Source organism: Alternaria hordeiaustralica (assembly GCF_023758085.1).
Source record: "Alternaria hordeiaustralica strain BMP 2776 chromosome Unknown scaffold_43, whole genome shotgun sequence".
Lineage (NCBI taxonomy): Eukaryota > Fungi > Ascomycota > Dothideomycetes > Pleosporales > Pleosporaceae > Alternaria > Alternaria hordeiaustralica.
The window spans coordinates 32,350-59,780 of record NW_026056815.1 but is presented as its reverse complement, the minus strand read 5'-3'; the positions used below and the strand labels follow the sequence as shown (position 1 = coordinate 59,780).

At 53.2% G+C, this 27,431-nt stretch overlaps 10 protein-coding genes across 10 annotated transcripts; 3 read left to right on the top strand and 7 right to left on the bottom strand.

The window, feature by feature from the left end:
- Nucleotides 1-962: 962 nt before the first annotated feature.
- On the bottom strand, nucleotides 963-4,436 carry J4E84_010577 (uncharacterized protein; the record flags this gene model as incomplete). The annotated part of the gene is made up of 2 exons (XM_049393132.1): nucleotides 963-4,134; nucleotides 4,183-4,436. 2 exons carry the CDS (start codon nucleotides 4,434-4,436, stop codon nucleotides 963-965), a joined length of 3,426 nt encoding a protein of 1,141 aa, XP_049239124.1.
- A 2,105-nt stretch (nucleotides 4,437-6,541) lies between these two features.
- J4E84_010576 (uncharacterized protein) lies at nucleotides 6,542-8,198 on the bottom strand (the record flags this gene model as incomplete). Its single annotated transcript, XM_049393131.1, has 3 exons — nucleotides 6,542-6,898; nucleotides 6,946-7,781; nucleotides 7,829-8,198. The coding sequence occupies 3 exons, from the start codon at nucleotides 8,196-8,198 to the stop codon at nucleotides 6,542-6,544; spliced, it is 1,563 nt and encodes a 520-aa protein (XP_049239123.1).
- Nucleotides 8,199-8,969: 771 nt separating this feature from the next.
- Nucleotides 8,970-10,020, top strand: J4E84_010575 (uncharacterized protein; the record flags this gene model as incomplete). Its single annotated transcript, XM_049393130.1, has 2 exons — nucleotides 8,970-9,207; nucleotides 9,272-10,020. The coding sequence occupies 2 exons, from the start codon at nucleotides 8,970-8,972 to the stop codon at nucleotides 10,018-10,020; spliced, it is 987 nt and encodes a 328-aa protein (XP_049239122.1).
- Nucleotides 10,021-10,241: 221 nt separating this feature from the next.
- Nucleotides 10,242-12,570, bottom strand: J4E84_010574 (uncharacterized protein; the record flags this gene model as incomplete). The annotated part of the gene is made up of 2 exons (XM_049393129.1): nucleotides 10,242-12,053; nucleotides 12,106-12,570. The coding sequence occupies 2 exons, from the start codon at nucleotides 12,568-12,570 to the stop codon at nucleotides 10,242-10,244; spliced, it is 2,277 nt and encodes a 758-aa protein (XP_049239121.1).
- Nucleotides 12,571-12,820: 250 nt separating this feature from the next.
- J4E84_010573 (uncharacterized protein) lies at nucleotides 12,821-14,189 on the top strand (the record flags this gene model as incomplete). The annotated part of the gene is made up of 2 exons (XM_049393128.1): nucleotides 12,821-12,909; nucleotides 12,956-14,189. The coding sequence occupies 2 exons, from the start codon at nucleotides 12,821-12,823 to the stop codon at nucleotides 14,187-14,189; spliced, it is 1,323 nt and encodes a 440-aa protein (XP_049239120.1).
- Nucleotides 14,190-14,881: 692 nt separating this feature from the next.
- J4E84_010572 (uncharacterized protein) lies at nucleotides 14,882-15,433 on the top strand (the record flags this gene model as incomplete). Its single annotated transcript, XM_049393127.1, has 2 exons — nucleotides 14,882-14,912; nucleotides 14,961-15,433. 2 exons carry the CDS (start codon nucleotides 14,882-14,884, stop codon nucleotides 15,431-15,433), a joined length of 504 nt encoding a protein of 167 aa, XP_049239119.1.
- Nucleotides 15,434-16,444: 1,011 nt separating this feature from the next.
- On the bottom strand, nucleotides 16,445-17,592 carry J4E84_010571 (uncharacterized protein; the record flags this gene model as incomplete). Its single annotated transcript, XM_049393126.1, has 2 exons — nucleotides 16,445-17,467; nucleotides 17,587-17,592. The coding sequence occupies 2 exons, from the start codon at nucleotides 17,590-17,592 to the stop codon at nucleotides 16,445-16,447; spliced, it is 1,029 nt and encodes a 342-aa protein (XP_049239118.1).
- Nucleotides 17,593-18,553: 961 nt separating this feature from the next.
- J4E84_010570 (uncharacterized protein) lies at nucleotides 18,554-19,206 on the bottom strand (the record flags this gene model as incomplete). The annotated part of the gene is made up of 3 exons (XM_049393125.1): nucleotides 18,554-18,868; nucleotides 18,930-18,937; nucleotides 19,203-19,206. 3 exons carry the CDS (start codon nucleotides 19,204-19,206, stop codon nucleotides 18,554-18,556), a joined length of 327 nt encoding a protein of 108 aa, XP_049239117.1.
- A 457-nt stretch (nucleotides 19,207-19,663) lies between these two features.
- Nucleotides 19,664-21,858, bottom strand: J4E84_010569 (uncharacterized protein; the record flags this gene model as incomplete). The annotated part of the gene is made up of 2 exons (XM_049393124.1): nucleotides 19,664-21,732; nucleotides 21,852-21,858. 2 exons carry the CDS (start codon nucleotides 21,856-21,858, stop codon nucleotides 19,664-19,666), a joined length of 2,076 nt encoding a protein of 691 aa, XP_049239116.1.
- Nucleotides 21,859-22,345: 487 nt separating this feature from the next.
- Nucleotides 22,346-24,533, bottom strand: J4E84_010568 (uncharacterized protein; the record flags this gene model as incomplete). The annotated part of the gene is made up of 3 exons (XM_049393123.1): nucleotides 22,346-23,387; nucleotides 23,697-24,247; nucleotides 24,315-24,533. 3 exons carry the CDS (start codon nucleotides 24,531-24,533, stop codon nucleotides 22,346-22,348), a joined length of 1,812 nt encoding a protein of 603 aa, XP_049239115.1.
- Nucleotides 24,534-27,431: the final 2,898 nt, after the last annotated feature.

The following is a 27,431-nucleotide window of genomic DNA, read 5'->3' as shown; positions in this document are numbered from 1 at the left end:
TGCAACAGCAGATGTGCGGGGTAACAGAGTCGGCGTATGGGACCGGGAGCGCGGGCTGTGCGGGCGCGCTGGTTGCTTCTTCGTGCGAAAAAGGTGAGACCAAGTAAGACGTCTGTCGGGTGCAAGCGACAGTGGGAGACGAAGGGTTGGCGGTGGTCGTCGGACGGGCTTTTCTTGTTGTTTTCTGTATTTTTTTGTTTCTTTTTCTGTTATGAACGGTCCACTGGGAACCGAGGGCTTGGAGAGCTGTGGGTGTAGTTGGGGGTGGTTAAGCGTTTGGGGGGGAGGGACACGACGAGGTTGCCAGTCTTTATGCGCAGGTGTGTGATTTTTTGGGTGGTCCGGGCGCCGCGCTAGCTTCTTATAGACGGCGCAACCAGGGCGGTGAATGAAAGAGCCCTGGGCAGGCAGACAATGGCGATGGGTGAGCAAATAGGAAGGCAGTCGGCTGACAGGACCGGGGGCAGTGGCTTCACTACAGTGTTCTTGTTTGTGAAAGAGCAGACAAGCGTAACAGCCGCCGCGATACTGGACCCTGACCTTGTGCGTATCACATGTCAGATACGCGAGTAGGCGTATGAGGAGGGATGGAACAGAAGAGTTTCTGCAGTCGCGATCATGCATTGTTGCCAGTTCTGTGCAGGACTGTACCGATTTGATCAATACTCGAGAGACAAGACAAAGCAAGATTATCAAGTGCGCATCGAAGCCAGCTTTGGCCGCTGACCAGCTATCCTGGGGTAAGGTGCATCTCTGTAAGACGACGCACGACATACATGCACAAGCACTGCAAGCTAGACAACCGTCTTCGGAGACAAGCGCAATCACGCCTCCAAGGCGTATCCATGTCAAGTACGACAACCTACGAGATGGTATTTTGGGTAGATATTCAAACGGGTATCGATACGGTGCGAAAATGCTAAAAATGCCGACCACGTCATCGTCATCAACAAATACTTGAACTACTCCTTGAGAGTATCATCCCACCCTCCTTGCTCGGTCAGGTGGTCTTCTACGCGTGCTTTGCAGTCTTCGAGACCCTGTCCAAGTGCCTCGTTCCACTGGCTTTCGACGAGACCAACCTTTTCTTTGAGGTCGTCCGTCAGTCGCCGCTCCTCGTCTGCCCTGATGGCTTTCATCTCTTGATTCACACCCGTAAGATCCTCGCCTTCCAAGAGTCGTTGTGTCTCGAGAAGTCGGGAGCCTGCGGTCATAACTCCAGTTTTGACCTCATGCAGTAGGCAGAGCAGGTTGATCTGCGACTCGATGAATTGGTACGCCGAGCGACCGGCGTGTGCCAACAAAGTGTAGAGATACTGCAGAGGGTAGTCGTGGTATGCTGGTGTTTCCGCATACTCTTGCGGTGGGACCAGAACTCCGAAGCCATGCAAGTTGCGGGGTACCTGCTGCACGATTTCTAGTAGTCCAGGCGCAATGTCCCAGAAAGCTGACAGCTGCGCTTCGACACCCCGAGTCACGTTCTGCTCGATGACGTTCATCAGATCTTCGTAGCGCTTCAATGTCTCCTTCTCGAAGGTGACTTTGCGATCCTGGCCATCGCGCTGGAAGAAGGTCGTAGCTTCCTTGACCTTCTGCTCGTTCTTGGTCTGGACGTACGGCAGGACAATAATGTCTCTGTAAAGATCGTTGCGCTCGTCTTCCAGGTCGAACATCTCCTTGTGTAGCTGCTCCCGGGCCTCAAAGAGCCATTTGTGCAGGGTAAGCATCTCCAAGAGCTCTGGTTTCTCGTCACCCTCTTCCTGCATCTGGTTCGGATTGGGCTCCTGCGCCTCGCTGCTCAAACGCCCTTTGAGATGCTCCATCGATGCCGTGGCCTTGGTGATGCGCTCGCAGAACATGGCGTGCAGTGGATTGGCGACTTCAGCCTGAAAGCTGTCGAACACCCACTGAACTACGTCCTGAGCTCTTTGATGCTCTCGTGCTTCAAAGTCTGCTTCTGCTTTCGCCGCCTCCGCAAACGACATGACTCCATTCCGGACATTGTCCTGGATGTTGTATCGCAGTTGGGCTCTTCTGTCAGACAGCGATGCATTTTCTTGCTCTTTTCGTGCTTCAATCTTCGTCTTGAACTTCGCCTTCGTACTCTTTACGTCGTCGAGCTCAGATAGAGTCCGGAGACTAGTCCGGATAGTTGCCAAATCGGGATGGCTATTGTTGACTGCGGGGTGATGACGTGGGTACGATGGCGGGAGAGTGACTAGTCGCGATACATCCAGCTTATGTGGGTCGGGCGTTGCCGTCGCAGACCTGGGATAGTAACCGTAAGGCTGCTGCTGCGATGGCTGTAGACTGTCTTCGTGCAGTCCGACCTTCTCGGGTGGGTATTCATTGGCTCCATAAGCTGGTCGACTGCTGGATTCGCCTCGTTGCCTTGGAGTAGACAGATCTTCACCCGCCCACTGTTGGTTCTCGCGGGCCTCCTTCGGTAACAAGCTCATGTACTTGGATTCCCGTTTACTCCGCTCCACCCTTCTGCCACCCCCAACACCAGATGAGCCGCCATCGCTCTCCCACCAGCGACTTGCTGAGCGTCCCCGCGAATCTTGCTCATCAGGAATGGTACTCATAGCCATGCTTGGAATAGGCGAGAGGGAAGGATGGTAATTGTTTGCCCACGAAGCATCGCGAGCTTTCTGGCTAGATGCGCTCGAAGGAGAGGCTGGTTCGGTATGCGGAGTGAAGTTGCCAATGGAGGATGCTGGGCTGGCAGCGGTCGTTGGCATCGAGGAGAAGCGTGTATCCGGGGATTCACCGGCTACAGAACCTTGAGATCTCCTGCTACTATGACCTACAGGCGTGGCCTGAGTGTTAGGTGTAGCTGATCTGCGTCCAGAATTGCCGTACGAGCGCCATAAGTCTCTTGTCAGATCCATAATGTCTCCGGCCATTGCGTCGAAAGCTCCGGAGTACCGATCACGGCGGAGTCGCGACTCAGTGACAATGAACTCGGCAAACAACTCCAGCCTGTCTTGGTCCGTTTCCGCAGCCATCTCTTTTTCAATGAACTGTCGATGTCGCTCCATAGAGGCAGTCGCAAAAGCGTGGACGTTTGCTGGCTTCGGGGTGCTCAGCGTTGAGCTTTGTACACCCATTTTCGACGTGTTGGGTGTTTGCGTAGCCGATTCGTTTGCAGCTTCTGAGTGTCGCGTCAGATCCGCTTCTCCATCATCACCATAGATACGCAACGGTGGAGTGGGTAGCGCTTTCGAGGGAATGGAGACGGGTGCTTTTTGTGCTGAACGACTGAGATGTTCCATACCTGGCGAGAAAGGTGGCGTTGCGACGGACAAAGATGCCGCCTTTCCGTTCACGTCCATCCGAGGCGTGGAATGGGACGACCCAGGGTCTTCAAAGAGGTGTCCGCTCCTGGGCGATCGTAGGGCGCCACCACTCCTCGGTGTACCTTTGGTGATGGCACCACGACGGGTCAAGCCTCCTTCAGGCGTTCCCAAGTCGAGATTGGCAGGCTTTGCTGACTCTGCTTCCAAATCTTGCGCCCAAGGGTTGTTGCTGGGCTCGATCCGTAGCTCTCGAGCAGCACGACTCTCGCTCCTTCGCTCACGGATGCCTCTGGTACTCGTCTCCCGTTTGTTTGCGCGGTAGAGAGTGCTGCCGGAACCCGATGTGATCGTTGTTGGCCCTGAAGATATCGAAACGCTTCCGCTTTCTGACGTTGGCGCAGGATCTGACAAATGAACAGCGCGAGGACTTGTATCGATGTGTAGACCGTGTGCCGCGGGGGACCTCGATCGCACATTCGCCTGCTCCTCCTGCCAGCCCTGAGGTGTAGGTGGAATCGGTGTCAGTGTTGTTTGCCCCGGTCTCCTCGTTGGAGGTGCTGAGGGTAACGTAGGCGCACGATTTGTTGGCGGTTCTGTTCCAGGGCCCATACTTTGCGATCTTGAGCTGCTGGGCGGCGGGCCCGGCGGAGGCGGGGGTAATGGCGCATTTCTACTCCAGCTCCCTCCTGGTGGGACTATGGGCGACTCGTCAATAGGCGTTCGGGTCTCGTAGCCTGGTACGCCAGCAGATGCAGCTCTGCGAGAGGTTGGTGCTCGAATAGGCGACTGTGTGTCGGGGCTGTACCGCCGTTCTAACGTATTTGCAATGTAACTGTAACGAAGTCAGTATCGGATCGTGCTACAGTGTACATTGACATACTTGGAAGTAGCCCTCTGTGCGACCAGCCCAGGAGAAGCTGGCGCCCGCTGGATTGCATCGGAAGTGCTGATATGAAGCGAGTCGATGTTGCTCGGGCCAGGACTATGGTCATTGTTCCGATTCCTAAACGACGACAGACTAAATTTGGAAGCCAACTTGTCGCGCGATACCGACCGACCGGGCCCGTTTCTGGGCGGTGGAGGAGGGAATAGCGGATTCGATGTTATGCTCGTCGCGCTAGAGGGTATGACCATAGATCCGGGTCGGCTATGGTACCCAGAGATGGGTCGCGCCGACGATGGGGTGCTACTCGGCGGTGGGGGAGGTGGGGGATGGGGAAACGCGCCGGCCGACATCTGAGGCGACGAGGTGTTGCTATGGCTGCTCAGGGATTGCGACACGTTCGGATTCTGGCCGGGGGAGTACGGAGGCGGTGGAGAGGGCATCGACGCTGTTGCCATTAGCATCACATCTCATTATGCGCGGGATATCTCCACGAGGGTTTGCGCAATTGATACAAGGCTTCGGCACACAGAGATTCATGCTTTGCGAAGACGAAAAGGAAGTCTATCCAATCTACTACGTATGATATGAGATGAGGAAGAAGTAGGAAGTGATATATACCTTCCATGCCCGTCACATCCTGGAGCCTCGTAGGCACCGAGGTCTGGCTATGCTGGACATGCTGCCCGCTGACGTTCCCTCCCCGCGTCCATTGCTGGGGATTGTATGGCACGGCTGAACCCGAGCCCCTCATGGCCATGGGAGAAGCAGCGGCGCTGGGGGAAGGCGCATAGGTCGAGGGCGTCGGGGAAGGCGTGAAGGGCAGGCTCAGAGATGAGGAAGTCCCCGGCGTAGACGAGGAGCCATGCAGGTACGCGTGGGGGGAGTGATGGGGCGGGGCGAGGGTGGTGTTGAGGAGGGGAGGTTGCACAGCGAAGCGCCGGGGAGATATCTGCGGAGCCTGGAGGTGGGCGGGATGCGGTGAGGGCGGTGGTGGAGGCAGTCGGGGCGACGGCGGCGCGGGACTGTAGGCGTGCTCCATGGCTGCCACTATCAACTTTGATGTCAATTAGGGCTGGCGGCTCCCAAGTGGTACGGGCGAATCCAGCAGCGGAGACGCGATGGGGCGGCGTTGGTCGCTGCACCACTCTCGACGTTGTCACCTAGCACGCGAACGCAGAGGCCGAGGCGCGCAAGGATGCTGGGTCATGCTGTGTGTCGGTCAACGATGAGGATGGAAGGGAAGGCGGCCAATTCGACGCCGGGCAAGCAGACGTCGATCATGTCGGGCACGCGGCTTGCACGTCTAGACTCGATGCAGCGTCGACGACGGAGGTTTGGCAAGGTAGCGAGGCTTGACTTTTGCTTGTCCAGCGAATGGGCGCCGCCTCATGCATACGCCCACATGCACCTTATGCACCATCCCTGCCCGCGACCAGACGTCGGCGGCTAAGTAAAGAACAGGCACCACACGGTCGCCATCCTCAGGCCATATCTGCGCCCGTCTAGCACCTCTCGGAACAAGCACTATCAATCCCAGATGTGCTGCAAACCGCCGAGGTATTCCGGGCGAAGTTCGGACAGCCTCGTGACACGTTTATCGTCCTGTCCGACATGCGACCGTTGGGGTGTTCGTCTTGGTATCCAAGAAGAAATCCCCACACGGGGCGATATAAATAGTCGCTGTGGGCCCACTCCAACACGCGCAACGGCCCACCCCAACCCGGGCCCTAAATCTCTACACCACCATGCACCGCCATCTCGAAGTGTCTTGGTGCTGAGTTGCTTTTCGCTGGCCGAGGAGGCAACAAGTCCAATTATAACGCAACACAACATTTGTCGCAGACATCGCATACGTGGACATTGCTACCGATTATACATGATGATGCACATTCCTTCATGAGTTGGTGGTGCTGTCGCAATCCTATCATGGACTGAGGTGTGAGACAAAAGGCACACAGATGACCGTGGGAGGAAGCGATTGCTTGCATGCTGATGGCCGTAGTACGGCTTTCGGCAATCGTGCATTCCTAGACCCAGGTCTGACAGCGCGTTAGCCCCAGACGCGGTCATGTATAGTGGCGGCACAGTACCACGTTATAGATGACAGCAGGGCGTTCTCCGCGTCCAAACCCGGCTGATGATGCTTTATCATATTAAATCAGCCGGCGCGCCATCAGATGATCAGAAGTGACGCTCAATGGCAAATATGTATATGTGGTGCAGGACCACATGTGGCAGCAATATGTACCATGCTGCAAGCGCTGTCTACCGAAAATGCCCATGAACGCCTCGCTCAAGTGCTCAACCTACAAAACATGTATGAGCTGGTCCAACAAACTACCGCTCACGTGGCTTAGTCGTCCTTCTTCGGTTCCGGTGCCGGGTCATCCTCGTCGTCCTTGGACTTCTTCTTTTCCTCCTTCTTCTTGCGGTCCTTCTTGAGTGCTTCCTGGACTTTCTCGTCCTTCTCTTCCTGTAGTTCATCCCACTCAACATCGTACTCGTTGGCAACAGCCTTGATCTCCTTGCGAAGGGCATTTCCGTCCTCGATCAGGACCTCCCATTTGCGCAAATCGAAATTATGTTGCGCGTACAACTTCTGCTGTCGGCGAGATACGGTGAAGTTCATGGCAGACCGGTAGCTGACTTCGCGGTTGTGGTAGAGGAACCATACGTAACCTCCGATAAGAGTGGAGAGACCCACCAGATACTGTGAAACTGTTAGATGGATTCAGAATTGAGACTGATCAAACTTACCGTGACGGGCTCCATGACATCCCAACCCAACTCCGTTTGGAAGGTAAGGTAGTAGACAACGCACCACCATCCAGCGATTCCGACGAAACCAGCCCTGGCAACGTTCTTTGCCGCCGCCTGCGCCAGGTCGTCGCATTCCTTCTTTACGCTCGCCATCTCGCTGATCTTCTTCGACGTCTTGCGCAGACGCATTCGTAGATAGTAGGTCCTGTCGTTGAAGCTGGGCACACCGACACGGATCTCCTCTGGCGCACCTTCAATCTCAATCGCGAATTCCTGCCCCCGAGCAGCATCGCGGATAAAGTCGCCAATCTCGGTTGACGAAGACCATCGCACAAACTTGCGTTCGCCCTGCTTGTCTGCTGGTGCTTCCTGGCCCTGTCCGGAGTACGACTCGACACCTCCCTTTCCAGGCCCACCTCGCAGCTGCTCAGCTTGCTCAGGTGTCTTCCGATCTTGGCTGTTGAGCTTCCCTGTTTTCTGAACCTTTCCATCGATACGGATCTCGTCGACCTGTTCAAAGTCCTCCTCGCCGTCTTTCTCACTGAGACTCTCGCTTTCGTTACTGACTGGTGTACTTTCCACTTCCTCCGGCTCGGCATCGTGCTGCATTGAGTCCTCGGCGCGGAAGTAGACATTCGGCTGGCGATCACGGCCCTCCTTGTCCTTGATTGTGGGTAGCTCGGCTTGTATCAGGCGTTCGAGGTAGGAGATGGGTTGTTGTGGGTGGACGAGGAGTGCTAGCGGTTCGACATCCTTGCGATCGGTGTTCATATCGCTCGTCGTAAGTGGCAGAATGATCTTAAGCATCCGCGACGGGGTAGTGAGAAGTTTACCTGTCTCTTGTTAGTGATCAAGTCCTCATACAATAAGAGAGGCATACCCTTGGTCATGGCTCCAGCGCTCCTCTGTCGCGCGACAGGCGGCAGGTCGCTTCCTTCCCTGTGCCATGGTGTTCGTATTTGCTTGCCCTTATCTTCCTTCAGTTTCTTTGCGAAGTGGTCCTTCTCTTCCTGTGTGATGTTCTCATTGAGGTCTGCCGCAGGCCGCGCATTGGAGTTGCTGTAGTCTCCATACTTGTCAGTCTCCTTGTCCAGGCCTCTGGGCTTGGTCGCGTAGCATCTGAATTGGGAGGTTGCCCTAAGCTGTATTGATATGCGTGGAGAAGTGCGTGTGAAAAGTGGCGCGCATCGAGCGGTCGGGAATGTTGAGGCGCGTGGGAGCGAGGCCAGCGCTGACAGTCGGTGCCTCATTGTCGGCACAGGGATGATGCAATGGCCGGGGGGGTCGGATCGCGGCGTAATACACGGAGACGCGAAGACGTAGTTGTGTCGACACTTCAACAGATCTCAGGAGGCACACGCGACAAGCAGGGTTCCAGCATCCACATCTTGGGCGACGTCATTGCTGGTAATGAGTGGCTTGAAGCTGTGGCTGCGTGGCTGAACGTCCTCATCAACATCGACGTGCTAGCTGCGATCTTCCCACATATCTCACCTCTACCTAGACGATGCAGCTCACACTGCTCAGATGCACTTGCCGTAATACTAACAAATAATTTCGTAAGCTATTTTATGGTAAGATTTACCTGTGAAATTGGCATAGACGAGATGTCGATACTTCAAACTCTCGCTGTGAATGTGAGTCGCAACATTGGCGGTAACGGACATAACGCCTCTGAGTACGCCAATTGAAACAACCATGTGGACATCACGTCAGATTCTTCACCGACAAAATTCTGTTCTTGTTAGGAGCACGTGAGGATCAGGAGTACGTGAGACATGAGGGTAACGCGGCTTTAGCGGAGATACTCGACTCAACATCACTTATCCACGAAGTTGCATGGGTCCGCTAATGCAACTGGCTGACACTCGCAAAGTCTGTATCACCGAACATATTCCAAGTTCCTATGGATGAACCTATAAGAGAGGTCTCTGTGGGCAAGTTCTGCATTATCAAACCAGCTCGACAGCTTTCAGTTCTACCTCAAACCGTCCAATCTCGACACGTCCAACTTCATCAAGATGGTCAAGACATTCCAGTTCCAGGACATCCAAGTCCCATCTCCAGGTTTTGGTTGCATGGGCCTCAGTCATGGACTGGGTAGCAACCTCAGCCTTGAACAAGCCGAGCCCGTTCTCCTCAAAGCCATTGAACTCGGTTGCACTTTCTGGGACACTGCCGTCGTGTACCAGGCTGGTGTGAACGAAAAGCTTCTAGGAGACTTCATCCGGAAGCACAACGTCCGCGACAAGGTGTTCAGTAAGTTCTCCTGATTAGAGATCAAGATCTCGTACTGGCAGTATCACTGACAGCCTATGTTCAGTTGCCTCAAAGTGCGGCGTCGCATGCTTCGATGGCGAGTCAGGCGTAACCAACAGCCCAGCTCATATCAAGAAATACATCGATGGTACCATTGAGAGGCTGGGGTTTACACCTGACCTTTACTACCTCCACCGCATCGACCCCAAAACGCCGCTAGAGGAATCTATTCCCGCACTCGACGAATGCCGCAAGGCAGGCAAAACCAAGTACATCGGTCTTTCAGAGTGCTCGGCCAAAACACTCCGAAAAGCAAACTCCATCGCCAAAATCCACGCCATCCAAGCCGAATACTCCGCTTTCGAAACCCTCCACGAAACCGACTCCCTCATCGCCACCGCCGCCGAACTGTCCATATCATACATCGCGTACTCACCCCTCGGCCACGGCTGGCTCGTCGACAACTTCGATTACGCGTCGCCCGACGACTTTGCGCCTGACGACTTCCGGCGTACTGTCCCGAAATTCCAAGGCGAGAATTTCTATCGCAATAAAGCGATTGTGGAGGAAATTAAGAAGTTGGCGAAGAAGAAGGGGTGTTCGACGAGTCAGATTGCGCTGGCTTGGGTAAGTGGTCAGGGGATGATGCCGATTCCTGGGACGACGAAGGTGGGGCGGTTGGAGGAGAATTGGGGGAGTAGGGGTGTGGAGTTGACGGCGGAGGAGATGGCGGAGATGAGGAGGATTGTTGATCAGGCGAAGCCGGAGGGGGAGAGGTATGGGGAGGCGCACCGGGCTTGGGTTGGGCATTGAGGCTTGGGGGAGGTGATGAGATGAGCTTCTTCTACGCGTAGATTACGAGATGATCGTTCCAGCTTTCTTCGTAAACAGGGAGGCCATGAAGACCGCGCTGAGGGTATATACGAACGTCCAATCCAATCTTGCGAAACGCCATTCCAAGAGCCAACTTTGTGCTCTTCAAACCCGAAAGTACTGATAGAAATAACCACACCAAACCCCCTAACCAACCTTCACTACCGACTCCGATACGTGTCCAAAAACTTCAACCGTTCCACAATCCCACCCCACCCATCCAACGTATGTTTCTTCTCCAACAATGCCAACTGATACCCATCACCACCCTCAACAGCGTCATCATCTTCTTTACTCCAAATCCCCCTTTCCATCGGTAAAGGCTTGCCAACCTTCCATGCATCGAGCACTTTTTCTGCCAAGTCCGGACGCAGACCGGTGCGTTTCAATGCACTGCTGATGAACTCGTCGGACCATTTTTGTTCGTTCAGCTCGGTGTAGAAATCGACGATTTCGTCGCCGGTGAGAGGTGGGTCGGGGTCTTCTTCGCCTGTGGATGAGGTGGAAGGGGCTGGGGATGAGGATATGACGAGGGGTTGAGGGGGATGCTGTGAGTAGAGGGTTTGGTCGGGGTCTTCTTCTTCGCCTTCTTCTTGAAGGGAGCGGCGGAACTCCTCCATGGATTGGGTGGTTGATGCGTCGGATGCTGGTTGTTCGGGTGGCGATGAGAATCGTTGCGGTTGTCGAGGAGCCATGTTGGGAACAAAGTCTTGTGGTCTTGAGAACCCGTCTTGTGTCGGTGACGAGAGGATGGCTTGAGTGTCGAAATTAGAAATCTTTTGTCGGGTGGCACGCGGTGTAGATGTATTTGAGGGAAGATCATCGCCAGATACCGAGTCTTGTTCTCGTGGCGGTGAGAGTGGATGTAGCTCATCAATGTCAGGGAAATCATCTGACTCTATGCTTCTCACCTCTTCTTCTTTTAGATCTTCGTCGATGTTCACGATGGCAGCATCTTCATCCAGTGCGTCGGGTTCTTGAGACAGGATTTGCTCTTGCATCAGCTCCTCGGCATCTTCTGACGTCGAATTAGTCTGGGAACTCGCAGCGGAAGAAATCTCCACGGGCTGGTTCTGCGTGCCCTCGGCTTTGATCGGTTGCATTGGCTCTTCCTGGATAGGCGTCGCGCTTCCGCTCTTCCGACGTTTGGTGGGAGGAGCGAGTTCTTCCTCATCTTCCTGCTTCACAAAGTTGTCTTCGCGTAATCGCTTAGTGTACCTGGCAAGCTGCTCATCATAAAAGTTCGGAGATTCTTGGCGAGCGGTGGATGATGACGGCATCTTAGGCTCTGACGCGATTTTGGGTGGGTTTCGGGGTTGCGGTAATTCCTCAGAGTTCGCTCCCTCAGAGGCTGACCGCTGTACCGGCTCCACTCTATTTCGTGTTGTTGGAGAAGGTTGTGACAGTATTTCGTCTGGTTTCTCGATCTCTGCTGGATGCTGACTGAGCGCCTGACTCCGCCTTGCGTTTGCGGCATCGTGCTTTTGTTCCATCTTCTTCCTGATCTTGTCCCTTTTTGATACCGGATCGCGCAACCACTGTGGACGGACTACCTTCTCGTAATACTGCCGCCACTGCTCGGCAGTTTGGTTCCCCTGATTCTCAGCCCACCCATCCCAAGCTGAGATCCAGTCGTCTTGTCCTTCCACGCCATCGATGATCGGTACAAAAGCATAGCACTCCAGCCAGTCGTCTGTGCTGAACATAACTTCTAACTCTTCCACACTATAGTCGCGGTTTGCTTTTGCTTTGCCCTTGTTATCGAGATTGGTCGCACTCGGAGCCTGTTCTGTTTTAGGTGTTTGCTGTTCTGTAGGCTTGGAGGGGGCTGGAACTGGGGGCATACGTTCGTTCGACTGATCGGAAGGAGGAGACGGAGGAGCGTTATCAGGTATTGTGAAGGCCGAGAGCGGACGTTTGCTAAGTGTCTTGACCCATCGGTCGCGCCATGACTGCCATGTATGCCGTGGGTACTGTCGTTCGTTAGCGACCACTCCCACGCGCGTTTTCTTTGTTGGCGCATACCTTGGCTTCGAGCTGCTTGTATAGCTCGTTCCCACTGACGGAAGCGCCTTTTGATTGGGCGTCTCGCACCCATTTGGAGAGTGTCCTATCTTCCTCTGCTGTGTACGCTGTCCTTCCGCTCTTCGTGGGCTGGTGGATGGAACCAGCCTCTCGCGCCTCACCTGACGGCGGTCCGGCTGTGTAGTCTTCGGGATCTTGGAGTTCTCCCTCCTTGATGGACTTTTCTATGAATTCATACGATGTTGATCCGGGAGGGCAGTCTCTCCGAGCGTGGTCGACGATGAGGTAGTCCGCCTTCTTCTCCAATGCAACGATCTCTCCACCGTTGGCCTTGATGTCGTCCAGCAGCCGTTTGCGCGACGCCACGCGCTGCGCGACCCAGAACTTTTTGCCGGCGAATAATTGGCCGCCCGATGCGAAATCAAAATCCTCGGCGACGTCGGTGTATACGGTCGGCCCAGCCATGGTGGGGTGGTGTTGTCGGGTTATGGTGGTGGTGAATGACGCGTTGGCTCAGGCGCGACGCGTGCTCACATGGGACGCATGATTCACGCGGGGTCGCTTAGCCTCCGCGGCTGCTCAGCCCTATCCGACGCTTGCGCTGTCACCTCTGTGAACTGACAGACAGAGCGCGACGTGATGCCATAGAGCTTCGATCCGCGTCTTCATTCTGTTCCGCCATGCGTAGTGTCGCAGCCTGCTGGTCTCTTTCACCATGACCGTCGCCCGCACCATCATCATCTTCACCATCACAGTGTCGCTGGTGACTTTTGTAGCTTTCTTCGGACGACTGCCGGCTTTCAGGTATCTACGTTCCTCCTGCTCGCATCATCCATTCTAACATTCCCAGAAACACTCCCATAGGCTTCCTTAACCGCCTCTTCCTCATCCACATCCCTTCCACCTTCCGAAAGCTCGACCTCGCCCTCACCAATGGCCGCATCACCAATGGCGGCGCTCGCTTGGGCAACTACCTCATGCACGACAAGCACCCGCTGGTCGTCATCTTCTTCCTCGGCCTCGTAACCGCATGCGCGACGTTGTTCCTGCCCACCGTTTGGCACCTCATCCGACCGCATCACAAGCTCTTAGCCTTCGTTCTGCTGCCGCAGCCGTACATCTTCCTATATCTCAGCGCGAAAAGCAACAGCCAGACATACATCACCACGCTCAATCATGCCCAGCAGATGCGACACTACCCATACGACAGGGTGCTGTACTATCCAGGCACGCCATGCCGGACGTGCAAGTTCCTAAAGCCAGCGCGGAGCAAGCATTGCAGCATATGCAAGACATGCGTGTCGAGGATGGACCATCATTGCATATGGGTCAACAATTGCCTAGGGCGGGGCAACTACAAGTGGTTCTTAGCCCTGCTGCTATCCACGGGCATACTGATCGCGTACGGCGCATACCTGGCTTACTACAGCCTTTCGCCGTTGGTCCACAGACACTACCTGAAGTACGAAGGATGGTACAGATACAGCCCCAAGCAAGGCGTAAACGCAAAGAGCTGGTTTGGATACTTTGACAGGAAGACCCACTACTTTCTCATCTACGCAACCATCTACCTCGACATGGGCGGTGTGCGCGGATCTGGAGTTGGACTACTGGCTCTTCTCACATGGCCGCTTCCGTTGGGTCTGCTCGCATACCACGTCTACCTGATCTGGGCCGGCATGACTACGAACGAGAGCGCCAAGTGGGCGGACTGGCGAGACGACATGGCCGATGGCGTCGTTTTCCTAGGCCATAGGCGGGAGGATACCATGCAGGAATATCGCTCAGCAGCACCTATACGGCAACACATACATGCCTCCGCACATTCTTCTTCGTCAACGTCACCCTTCCCGACTCCTCCGGAAACCCCGCCAGAAGACGAAGAGCCGCTAACGACCTGGCCGCTGGAAAGCAGACACATTCTCATCCGCACGCGAACTGGACAACCGCCCAAAACACTCCCGAGCCGCATACAGTCAGTAGCTAGAGAAGATAGCTTTGAGCGGGTGTGGAACCTCGCGGCAGTGGAAAACGTGTATGACTTGGGTTTCTGGGACAATATCGTGGAAGTCCTTTCGAACTAGTATACAGTTGAAACTAATTTTGTACCCTTATGCTAAACGAGTGCCCAACACGTACCGTATCCTATTCAAGGATGCGGCTCACGATTGTAAGCGACTTTTCGTGTCTCCCACTGTCTTCTTCCAGATACCGACCCCGTCCAAAGACCGCATGGGCGAAAGGGCTAAACAGTTTTATCTGTGTAAGCCTCGCATCAGTATCAATATCGCAGAGACGTGTTTTTTCTCTCATAGATTTCATCAGGTCGCTCCTTCCGCTCCTTCACCTCTTTCCACGAGCGTCCACGCCTGGCCTTGGCACGACTGCCTACGCTAGCACTAGCGCAGGCAGAGCTGTATATCTCATCGCAACTTCCTCGTCCTCTCCAACTCCCTGTCTTTTCACACAAAACGTAAGCAACCCCCACATTCCGTTTTCGCAGACGAGCGCTGACCTGTATAGTGAAATGGCCGGTCGCGGAAACTTCGGTTTCCAAAACAACTATCCCAACCGGGGCCACAATAGCCCTTATCAAAACAATCCGAACCAATATGCCAATTCGAACCAACACGCCAATTCGAACCAATACGCCAATCCGAACCAACATGCCAATCCGAGCCAATTCGCCAACAATTCGCAACGTGGCGGAGCTTATTCCTACTCTCACCAAACCAGCAGTAATACGCGATACGGAGCGTACAATGCGCAGGACTCAATGGGGACGGAGTCGCGAAAGAAGAGGAAATGTCAGTCAGCTCGTTCTTTCAGTAAAAACGGAATACTAATTCAGATAGTTTACACTCCCAATGCACTCAACAAGATTGACTACGATATGGCTATGGAACTCGCGCGCGACTATCGTGACACAACCTTTGAGATAATCAGAAATGGTGAAGAGCTTATTCCTTTGTATTCTTTGCAAGTCGATCAAGTCAACGAATTCGAGGATTCGCACAACATCTATATGGAAGCCGAGCGAAAGGTGAACGAGTACCTTGCACAACAAGCCAGCGGACCTGTTTCGAATACGACTACTGGCACTCCCCTCGATACGCCAGAACTCCGAGCCCTGATCACCTCGATAGTGCGTGAGCAGATCGCAGAGATCTTACAGCAAGCGTCAGCTTCTATTTTGATCGGCAATCGTGCGAACATGCCTGCGAATGAGCACAACCAGACTTCGCCTCTGCAGCAGAGCAGTACGCAACCTGGCCAGACTTCGACAAAAGTTCCATCCAATAGCCAATTCATCAAGCCGGAACCTTGATCCGTCCCTGGTCGATCCGCTTTCCCGAGATGTTCAATTGAAGTCGCAGTATGAAGCTGCTAGGCTGCCAGCCGGCGCCTATAGGACGGCTCCATCGACCAAAGACACCAAGCTTTAGCACAGAATATGTCGAATCCGACAATTCGACTCCACTTCGACGCCTTCGAACGCACAGATAGTTCGGCGAAGACATTTGACCCCACGAAGGAATTGGGCAATGGATCCTTCGATACTCTGAATGGTGCTGCTGCTCGGAGCTAAGCTCGCGTCAGCATCAATAAGCGAGGTTCTGCCGCTGGTAGTGGTCTGATACTGGTCTCGGACCAGTCACAATACTAGATTCGTCTAGTCCCCGATACTAGCTCTGCTGGTCACCATACTGGCTCTGCTGGTCACCATACTGGCTCTGCTGGTCACCATACTGGCTCTGCTGGTCACCATACTGGCTCTGCTGGTCACCATACTGGCTCTGCTGGTCTACGATACTGCATTCGTGTGGTCTATTCATATCGCTGCTGCGATAACCCATATCAGCTGCGCGCTGGTCTTTGATACTACTGGTGTATGCCGGTTTCATGTACTCATAGCTCGTCTCTGAACAATCTCGAAACAATATGTACCCATTCAACCTTCTCCCGTGACGTAAATGCGAACAAACTAGCCATGTGTTGGAGAATACTATCGGGCAGCACCACCACTCCAAAGTAAGAGTGAAAGAGCACAATGTAACACTCAACCCTAAGATGAGCTGCATGGTTTCTGGAAACGTCTTACTTGCCTCTGACATCACGACAACCGCGGGAATAACCGCCACCGTGCTGAGTTCAGCGATGAGGCATTGTAGATTGTGGTATGTATATTTTGTTGAAAAGAGATACAGGATAGCTGGATACCTTCCGCCTGATGTCCAGCAGGTCCTTGAGATATCCGAGCCGATCTTGTCGTACAAAAAGAGCTCACAACAACAAAATAAATGGAAGTTTTCCGATCAAACCCTCTAGCCACCATCGGTCAAACACGATGGCTGTTGCCTCTGAGCCTCGTACGAGCCTCGACTGTCTCTGCGGTGACATCTCTTGGGCGGGTCCCTCCACCTGGACGAACGAATCCTGGGATGGCGTCTCGGCGGCCGCGACCAGTGCTAGAGCTCATCCTCTGGCGGGCCTCGATGGCCTTTGCATCGGCATCTCGTCGACCGCCACTTATACCCCCACCGATTCTGTTAGGCTGGGCAGCAGCATCGCGGCGTTTGGGCCCCCCTCCTGCATTCTTCATAGATTGATCAACGGTCTTGGCCTCTCGTCGGTGACCACCACGAGAGCCGCTGATTCTAATCGGCTCAGCTTCACGTCGGTGACTGCCACGAGAGCCACTGATCCTGATTGGCTCAGCTTCACGTCGGTGACCACCACCAATCCTGATTGGCTCAGCTTCACGTCGGTGACCACCACCAATCCTGATCGGCTCAGCTTCACGTCGGTGACTACCACGAGAGCCACTGATCCTGATCGGCTCAGCTTCACGTCGGTAGCTGCCGCCGGGACTTGGGGTAAGGCCGCGCTTGCTTCCACCCCAGTTCGAGCCGCGTTCTCGCTCGACCAAGTCGTCTGTCGGGTCCAATAGCACAAGTCTACCACGTTCGGCCAGTGCCTCTTTCGGTATAGCGACGCTGCCGGTGTCTGCATCCGCATCTCGTCGATGACCACCAGGGCTGTTGAACTTGATCCCGGTCGAGCCACCTGAGTCTGATGAGTCTGATGTCGAGCCACCTTCTGGAAACCCGATATCTCGCTTGATGGGTTCTTCATCTGCGTCCCGTACACTGTTACCCGTTTTACTCCCGATCCTCACGCGTGCTTCAAGGACTCCAGCCTCAGCCACGGCTTCGGCCTCTCGTTTCGGTCGTCCTGTACTGGTATTGACTCTACCCCGAGCTTTGATAGGCGCCTCTTCATCAACTACCGACCGTCCTACAGGACCAACGTCGGGGTTAACTTGCTGGCTGCGTGCTTCCAAGGGCTCGATGAGAGTTGCCTATACCACTGTAAGCAAATATTTGGTGATATGACTGCAGGATGACATACCTCAGCGTTCGCGACAGGCACCGCGAGAACAGCAAGAGAAAAGGAAAGAAAAGCGGTGACTGCGAGTACGCGCATCTTGGATGCTTGTGTTGATATATGCGTGGATGAAGATGATCGATCTGAGACTTAGACGCCCAGGAGATTTGGAGGCCCTGCTGTTGATGAAGCTGTTGATGAAGCTATTGCCAGAGCGAACGGAGTTGCCTATGACTTTATCTATGAATCAGGCTTACAAAGTATAAGTGTATCCAGGATATTGGCGCCTCAAATCGCGACTACGCCTCACCCTGATAATCGCATTGGAGGCCGCTGATGCGGGCTATATTGCAATGTCTAGGCATGCAATACCATGTTGTTTTGGGTAATCCATACAACGATTGGAAGAGAGCTAAGCGAGCATAATGGTTGGTCCAAATTCGGCAGGCTGAAACCCAGTCACCAACATAAGTGGGAACGTATGGCGCTTAGCGGCATGGCACACGAGACCGAGAACGCACCGAAATGCATCCCATCGCTCCTAGTAACTTTGATCACACCAATTCATCACACTTCAAGCGCCCCGAGGGCTTGCTAGAAAGTATTTCTGTAGATCTGGTTTCCATGCGTATCGCCTGGCTAAGAAATATGCGCTCCTCTCAAAGGTCTAACATTGATCGTGGGTTATAGTTAGCCAGTCATTGTTCCACGACCTACTGTTCTTCGACAGAAGAGGAAGTGATTTAAGGCAAGCACCTTAGCTTAATAGATCTCGTTCATATGAATAGTCGTAGCAAATGAAGAGCAACTGCTAAGGCATTGAAGGCCACATCACAAGGAAATCAAGGGTGTAGAATGTCAGACAACCTCTTCTCGTCCTTCGCATATCTAACTTAGGGCCAGACCAGCCTCCTCCAGCAGAAACTAAGAACATCCAGTTTTGCTTCGGGAGTAACGTGAACAAAACACTGAAGGGAACTGCAACTACTCATTTACTACCCGACAAGCAACGATGCTCGTGCGCTCACTTACTTTCTGCACGGCCAGAAGTCAAGCTTCTCTAGCCACCTCCTCCATTATCAGGACGCTGCAATCCTCTCTTGTTGCCTCCAATTTTGGGGCGAGCTTCATCTTCGTCATCTTCCATGCTAGTCTCGAAGCTGTCTGAACGCCTTCTAGGGTCGCCAAAACCAACACCATTGAAACGATTCTTTCGCTTCTCGACTTCCTCAATTGACCTGTTTTGAGGACCAAAGCCACCACCACCAGGACGCTTTTCCCGCTCCACCAGGTCAATGACAGGCTCTCGCTTTGGTAGGCTGGGAAGGATAGCGTCTCCGACAGGGTCATGGCTTCGTTCGACTACGGCGTTCTCCTGCAGAATCTCGTACGGGTGTTAGTGTATATTCCATAAGCGACTGGAGGTTGAGACGTACGGTAGAGCCTTGAAGGGGTACGGCGAAGATGGGGAGCACGAGGGACGTAAAGAGGAGGATCTTGTGCCCGTACATGGTGGCAGTCGAGGATATGCAGCGTGATGGCTACGAAGAAAGTATTGATGCTCTTCAAGGTCGACGTGCTTATGGAAAGAGAAGTTGGACAGTGGTGTACTTTCGGTATGCAGCCTGAGTGTGGTAATTGCAGCATGACATATATTCTCGATCCTGACACCCACGCCACAATGACTTCCAAGGTCTCGCACAACGTACTCATTTTGGTTTACCCCCCCGCGGCGCTTCAAACTACTGCCACCATCATGATGATAGCCGCCCTGTAGCCGTGGACGCGCCGCGAAATGCAAGGAACAAGCACGCACGAGGTGCTCATCACGCGCAGATGTGGGGTCATTGGGAGGAAGAACACAGAGCATGATGGCTAGAGGATGAAAGAGACAAGCTGAAACGCAAAGACTGAAGCGTCGGAACACAAGGTGTCAGGCCGTAGGTTTGTGGTGGTTTGCGACCGCGCCGCAATAGATCAAGAGATTTTTCCGGGTTTCGCCGCACCGACTTATCCGGTACGTCTGGATAAATTCATTACATTTTGCTTCACGCCTCAGATCGGTTAGTATACATTGACATACGCCTAGAGTTCACGACATGCATTCAGCAGGGAAACTCCGCTCTGTCGCTAAAGTGATTTCAATGTCATATATCATACACACCCCGCTTCATATCCAACCGCGCGGTGCCTGGACAGCTGGCCGTGGTAACTGTGGTGAAGTGCTCACGTGGCTGATGCCAGAGACTCTCCAGCCCCTGTTCGGTTGCAGTTTGATCCGAACCTTCCTGCTGCTCTCGTGGGCGTCGTTCCACTTTGATTCCGGGCTGAGCTTATTCTGTGTCTCCTTGGGGAGGCTGTATATCAATGCTGGCATCGCCGAAGTCTTCCATATACCCGTCTCGGTGTCCTTGGACGTTTTGACGATAGTAGCAACCAAGAACACCAAGCTAAGTAAGAGTAGTAGAAGCGGAAAGATGAGCCACAGCCAGTTAATATGGACAAACTTCTCCATACTGTATGCTTTTCCGGCTATCATCTCGTTACTATTAGCGTTGGACCGAATCATGTTAGTCATGTCTGTTGCTAGCCTCTCCATATGGTGGGTGACGTTGTTAGGTGCTAGCCAGGGATTAAATTCCAGAATCCGGGTATAGGGGCCTGCTTCGTAATTCTGAAATCTAAGTACAGGTTGCGTCGCTGAATCATTGGTTGTGTAAGACGCCGGAAAGAAGTCGTCCCAGATAGCGTTGACATTGGAGATGGTTTCGTTCCAGACTGAATATGTAACGTTGGGGCCTGGCAAAGTCGAACCTGGCAAGCTTTGCGATGGCACCTCGAGAGTTACGTTGAGTGCGTAAACAAAATCCGTACCAGCCTCCATTTTCGTGACGATCCAAGGCCATGGTGCTGGGCCGGTCGCTAAGTTCAGATGCGTTGAGAGAATGCTCTCACTGTATATGCCCGATTCATAAGATGACCGCATACGTTGAACACACCACGATAATACGCATTCGTGAACTACAGGAGGCTCGTGCTGGAACACACTGTCAAGACCATTCGCCGCGGAAGAGATAAGACCGTCATATATCGGATAACGGATGTCTTTAAAGGCGACGGAACCCGAACCGTAGTAGGGGTCTCGAGTCCAGAAGTCGCTAAGAGGAACTGTGCGCATCAACAGAGCCTCGCCAGTAGTGTTTGTCGTTCCATTTTCTTGTACCACGTATCCCGAGAGAAGGAGCGGTGTACTCGATGTGATGTTGAGGAAATACCCACACACGGTCCCGTTTGGATATGGAACACTATCTATCGGGCCTTGGTAGTTGGCACTCCAGTCGATCGTAGTGTTGAGACATGCGTGAGTAATGTTTAGACTGCGAGAGACCTCCGCGCAGCTGCTGCACGTTGCAAGAGTGTCGTACTCTGGGAAAATACAATTGCTAGTAGGGCACGACAAGGGAATTTCAGGACGAATGCCTCGCCCCAGCTGTGTAGATCGCGTGCCGTTCCCATAGAAGTACTTCTTAACGGTAGCAGCAGTCAACTCATCGTACGTCAACAGTTCTTGACCTTTGAGGTATAGCTTGAGTTGAGGTGGACGGTACTGCTTGACGACTGGGATCGAAGCGGAAGAGTTCTGCATAGCCCAATGATCCGGATAAGTTACCACTTGCTGGAAGAATGTGTCGATGGCAAGTAGTAGCACGATGAGAAGTGCCCCCAACGCAGCAAGTGATCTTCCTTTCGTTCGGAATAGGAGTAGCGCAGCACCCCAGGCGCCGCGGGATGCCTTGTCAAAGATCTCGAAGTCCCACATCGCCTTGGACTCGTGAAACCAATGCCACTTCAGCTGTCCGAGTGCCTCAGAGGTCGGTACGATAAGGGCAGCGGATGCCACCTTGCCTAAGATGTTGGCCATGGTGAGGAATTGTTCGCTCTTGGTCATCTCCTCTCCGCTGATTGATATATAGATACCAATGATGGCACCCATGCAAGATGCGCTCACCACCCAACTGACCATCTCGAAAAGCCATCTCTTGAATACATTCTGGGACGCGTTGTATTCCGCCAGTTTCTTCTCCAAGCGTTGTATAAGATCTAGTGGCCTCTTCTCGTTCTCTTCGGAATCGACCGATGGCGGTGTGTTGCGTGTAAAGGTGTGGACATTTTGTGGCGGGTGTCTCGAGAACTGGTGTTGGGGAAGCGTGCAGGTGATTTTGTGATTGTGCGGGTGCTCTGAAATTGCGGATGTGTAACTAGATGGTTCACTCATTGGGAACATGTGGTAGGAGTAACTGCCGGCCAGTAAATGAATACAACGTATGGTCGCATTGGTGGCATACTCTTGTATAAACCCCCCATACCGTCCGAGCTTTCAGCGGGGATGGGGTTTGGTTCGGCAATTCCTCGATGCGGCGATCGCACGCACTAAAAATCTAGAGATATCCAGCCGCGGAGTGCAAGCTGAAGCTGCCAGCGGAGTGAAAAAGCCGTTAGAGCGCTGATTTGGCGCTGGGTAGCTGCGAGTCCATGGTCGTGCAGACTTGTATGTCTAATCATGTTGATCCCGCGTGCGGCTTGGCGGTGTGAGCCAATGACACCGGGTGATTTACCGCTCGATTTGACGCCGACTGCGCATGCGAAGTTGACGTCGCGACACAGACGCGCTCATGCCAGGCTCGTTGTCAGGTTGCGCTGTTACCCTGTTAATCGAATATATCGGCTGCATGAGGGATTAGTGCCGAGCCTCACATTGCTGTTGCTCACGACTAAATCACAGACAGAGTTTGGCGCACATTTTGACAATCTTCATCGTTATCATGTGCGTACAACGAGCCAGACTTTGCAGCTATATAAAGCCGGGTGGCGCAGTCGGTGTAGGCTGAACGGCACCAGATACCCTCCAGCCTTGTTGTGGCATTAGTCTGATCCTAATCTTCTTCGACCTTCTAGTCGAGCCACGCCTTGATGTGCCCGGCGCTCCAAGCCCATGCTGAAAGTCTTTGGGCAGACTATATAGCAAAGCTGGCATAGCGGAAGTTTTCCAGTTGCCGATATCGTCGTATGTGTGTCTTGAGGTCTTGATCATGGTGGCCACCAAAAAAAGAATGCTCAGGAGAAGCAGGACACAAGGGAACGTAAGCCAACCCCAATGAACTATCATGTAGGTCTCTGGTGATGAGGCGCTACCAACGATGAACTCATTGCTGCTAGGATCCGACCTGACGACGTTGGTCATAGCCTGTGCGATTCTCTCCATATGATGAGTGACATTGTTGGGAGCAAGCCATGGATTGAAGCGTACTTCTCGAAACTTGACCTGGTCGGTGAAGCTGGTTTTGATCTTGAGATATGGCTCTGCTGACGGGTTCGAGACAGTGATTAGGGAGGGGAATACCTCATCCAGAACAAAGACGGTCCTCATGAACGTTTCATTGGAGACGCCGAAAGTGGTCGGATTGCGGTCGTTTGATGGGACTGTTATTATGATGTCCTCGTCGAAGGTCTGGTCGGTGGAACCATTCGGCAATTGCTCACTGAACCAGGGGTTGTCGGTCGGCGTTGTATTTGTGTAAGTCTCGATCACCTGCTCTTCGTAACCACCTCCTGCATATGAGGAGCGAAGAGTTTTGACACACCAAGATAACATACATTCATGAGCAACTGGGAGGTCTTTGCGGTATACGCTTTCTGCAGACCCGTCTGCCGCGCTTACAATGAGCGCGTTCAGGATGGGATAGTTGATGCTCTTGAAGTTTATAGACCCTCCGTATAGTGCCTGCCTGAGAGGGTTTGTGACAAGAGGCAGCGTGCGCATGAGCAGGGTTTCTCCGTAAGGTGAGTTTGTATTGTTCTCGACCCGATAGCCAGACACAAGGACCGGTTCTATACTCGTCACGTTCAGAAAGTATCCACAAGCAGTGCCTGAACCGACGAATCGTTAGTGCTGTTTAGATAGAAATCGCTGGAAGACGATCGGCCGACAGCATGGCCTGGCATGGCCGAGACTGATAGTGGTTGACGGGAGGGTTGACTCACCATTGGGATACGTATTCTCCGTGCCGGGACCAGTGGAGTTCCTGATCCAGTCCATCCTCATAGCAAGGCAATCATACTCAAGAAGATACGACACGTCCTCGCAAGCACTGCAGACCCCTAAAGTCTGGTAGGCTGGCCATTCACATTTACTGGTTGGGCACACAAGTGGTATCTCGGCTTGGGGACCGTTCTCGGTGAGGAAGGGATGCGTCCCATTCTGGTCATAGAAGAACGGATCTAGGGCTTTTTGAAGGTCTTCGTTCATCATGGCCGCGGGTGTATTGTCCCAAGTGCTGTCGTACGCAAGCACCACAGAAGGAGTATATTGGAAACTGCGCGGAATTGAGCTGTTGCCCTGAAGCTTCCAACGATCCTGAAGGTCAGTCACCTGCTGGAAGAAAGTATCAACCGCGAGTAACAAGACCGTCAAAAGAGCGCCTAATGCAGCAAGCGACCTGCCCTTCGTGCGGCAAAGTAGCATAAACGAACCCCAAGCACCTCGAGAGGCTTTGTCGAATATTTCAAAATCGAAAGCATCTTTAGACTTCTTTCCGTGAAACCAAATCCATTTCAGCTGACCTATGGCTTCCGAGATTGGGAGTATAAGGGCGGCCGAGGCAATTTTGGATAGTACGTTTTGGATGGTCGAGGCTCGTGGCCAGTCGCGGAGTGGCTGATCCTTTGTGTAGATGCATATGCCGATTATGAAGCCCTAAAAGCGAATTGTCAGTGCTGATCTGAACATGCTCCATGCCTTGTATGTCGAGGGCACTACATACCATGCAGATGGCGCTGATGGCTAAGCTGACAATCTCAAATAACCAGCGCTTTAGGATGTTCTGAGATGCATTGTATTCAGCGAGCTTCCTCTCGAAGCGTTGCGATAAGTCTAGCGACGGCTTGTGTTGAGTCGACGCACGGTACGAAGGAGGCGGAGTGGTGTCCCTGTTATGAGGGTTGGGGATGTAGGACGGTGCGAGTCTGGCGACGGCTGACATTTGGATGGCTTCCCGTTATGGTTTCGATTGTGGAGACAGCCGCTGGCTTGTGTTTCTTACGGGCTCGGAGGGAGTTCGACTGATGTTCTACATCGTGTGCTCGGGATTAAAGCTTTCCCACAAAGATTGGGCGGCTAAAGCTCGACTTGACAATGAGTCGCTCAGCTATTCCAGATGCTACAGGTCGCGAGCTTATCAGCACCAGCATGGAGACTTGTCAGATAGCAGCCTCTTGAGCCTCTGGGTAGCCATGGTTTAGCGCCAGCAGGAACAGCGACTCCTGTTTAGCGCTGCGGCACGGGTCCGGAGTCCAGCGGTCAAGCTCGTGATGTACGGCGCGCGATGCTGAATATCTCGCATACTCCCGGTGCCTTTGTCGGACAAAGCGGGTGCTTCGAAGATAACTCGTGAAGTGGGGGTTGGTGTGTCGTTGAGGGTGGGAAGGTCGCGCTCGCGTGGCGTAGCTGATGCGATGGGGCGGCCACTCGCAGCACTAGCCATCTCATCTCATACGCGAAGAACCATGACGTCACCGATCCCCAGACCATGAGAAGAACCCCTTATTCTATACGTCGAACTTTGAACAATATTTGGCTCATACATCCAGACGTTAATACCTAGAAGAGTGCGAGCAAGTTCAAGATGCAGTTAGTCCACTATGCAGGCGAGAGCAGAATCAATGGGAAGCCGCTTCGTACACAACCTTGGAAGCTTTGAAGATTCAGTGACCTTGAACAGACGGTCTCAGTCATACGGCATTTGACATGAATACCCAGCTCTCTGACTGTTAGTAACTTAGAGATTAGACCTCCTAGGTAGTCTCATCCCGGAGCTACAATGCTCTATACCCAAGTATGTGTACTAAAGCTAATAACGTCAGCTTAGTCGCAGTTTGCATCCACAGTATCCCATGCCTGAGACTCAACATGGGCTCGGGATGATCTACTTCCGTCGCTGTAAGGTCAAGACTACAAATTGAGAGTCCTCGACGCGTGTTCTTCCAAAGTTGCATGTCACGTTTTAGGGTGAGCGCATGAGGAAAGTACGTCGCGATGTCTAGCCGGCCGGTCTGATCAACAATCATGGAAATGTTGCGACTTCTCAACAAAGATACGATCACATAGAACACCATAGACCGTCGCAAGGAGGCCGGCAAACAAAGGCACAGGCTCAATGTACCTGTATCTTGAGCTGGCCTGAATATCTTACTGCAGCGGTGTTGTCTGAGTTCAAGATGAGATGAGGCATCGGTGAGCGAGAGGCGTCCGGGTTGTGATCTGGCTGCATGCATAGTCTTGATGCAAGTGAAAGTGTGCCGGGTTGGCGCATGCCCTGGCGAAGCTGGCATGGCGAAAGCATCAGTACCTAGGTATTTCCGATAAGGTTTGAATGCGTGTGGTAGGTGGCGCCGAGACCCTTCCAAGGTTACTGAAGAGTGCCAGGGTGAGTGGTTTGACGTCAATGCTGGCTCTGGGCGGCTAACAAGTACTTGCTATTGGCCACAAAGACTTGCGTCGCTTTCTCGTCCTCCGGGAACTTGCTTTGTTTACTCAACCTAGGCATGAATCGAGTGTCTGATGTCCTTACACAGTCGCAAAGTTCCTGGATGTGTACTACCCGTATCTAGTAGCTCACTACAATGAGCGATTCAGCGCTTTGCCCAGACTTTCATCGCACCTGGGCAGTCGCAAAACCGACATTGCGACAATCGCAAGAAAAACCAATCCCCTGCGCATTCGATCGCAATTCGCTGGGCTGCGTCGCTACACAGTGTCAGTTGCATTATGGATGGATGCTGCTTCGGAACGAAGAGCACTCTAGAACACTTTCTTTTTACGTGGCTTTCTCTCTCTTGAATCAGACTTTATTGAATATCTACAGAAATCGTGAAAAGTCGCAGAAGGCGTAACGCCGGTAGACGTCACGTGTGCGGGTGAGGTGTGATACGGCCGCGAGGCCGGTTCAATGGCGCAAGGTACAGAAGATGTAGAGCCAATCGCTTCGACCCCAGGGGTAAGTCCAAAACGCCGCCAAGCCACATCACATCGAAAAAACCTTTCGATTGGTCAGAAATCGTTCTAGCAATGAAGCGGGCAGCAGAAAATGCTGGTAAACATTCAGACTTACAGAAATCGTATGTTGACAGATCGCCTCGCTGAACGCCCTTCCAGCGCTTGGGGTGTGATAGCTCGTGTGACGAAGTTGCCAGGCACCTTGGAATTCGTCACGTCGCGTTGCCGGGCATCTACGAGGTCCAGCCTAACGCCTTGTGTTCCAGTCATTGCGAATTTTGCGTTTCAGGTCGCCGGGTGTGTAGCCCGACGATTATGCCTCTCCAGGCCTTCCCCCAATGACTGTGCGACCTCCGCATAGCATGGGCAGCATGTGCGCTCATCCCATGCATCCTGCGTCGCGTGGGTGGCTTCAAAGGCGGTTATCTTCGAGACCTTGGAAGGGTGATAGCGGGCTGAAGCGCCGTGGGCGTACGGTGGAAATGAGCTTGTCGTATGCTGCTCTATCGGATGTCGTCGTCTTGCATCGCTGTTGTGGATAAATGCCTTGTCCTTCCCCCTCCATGCTCCGTGTTTCATCAGCAAGATAACCCAGCATCAACAGTCGACATAAACTCTTCAACAGCAACAACCATACAAGCTTGACCTGCACTCGGTTGTCGTCGTAACAAATCCGCCCACGCAACTTGCAACATCTCCGGCAAGATGCATGCACGCTTTGCTCTTGTCATCCTGTCTCTTGCTCTGTCTCTTCTGGCTGCACCCTTGCCGACCACACAAGTGAGTAACGCTGATACTTGTTCCGACCTATGGCAGACTGACTTATTGTCTTCTCAGGATAAGCATGTGGCAACCTTCACACTCGCTGGCCCTCGTCGCCATATCG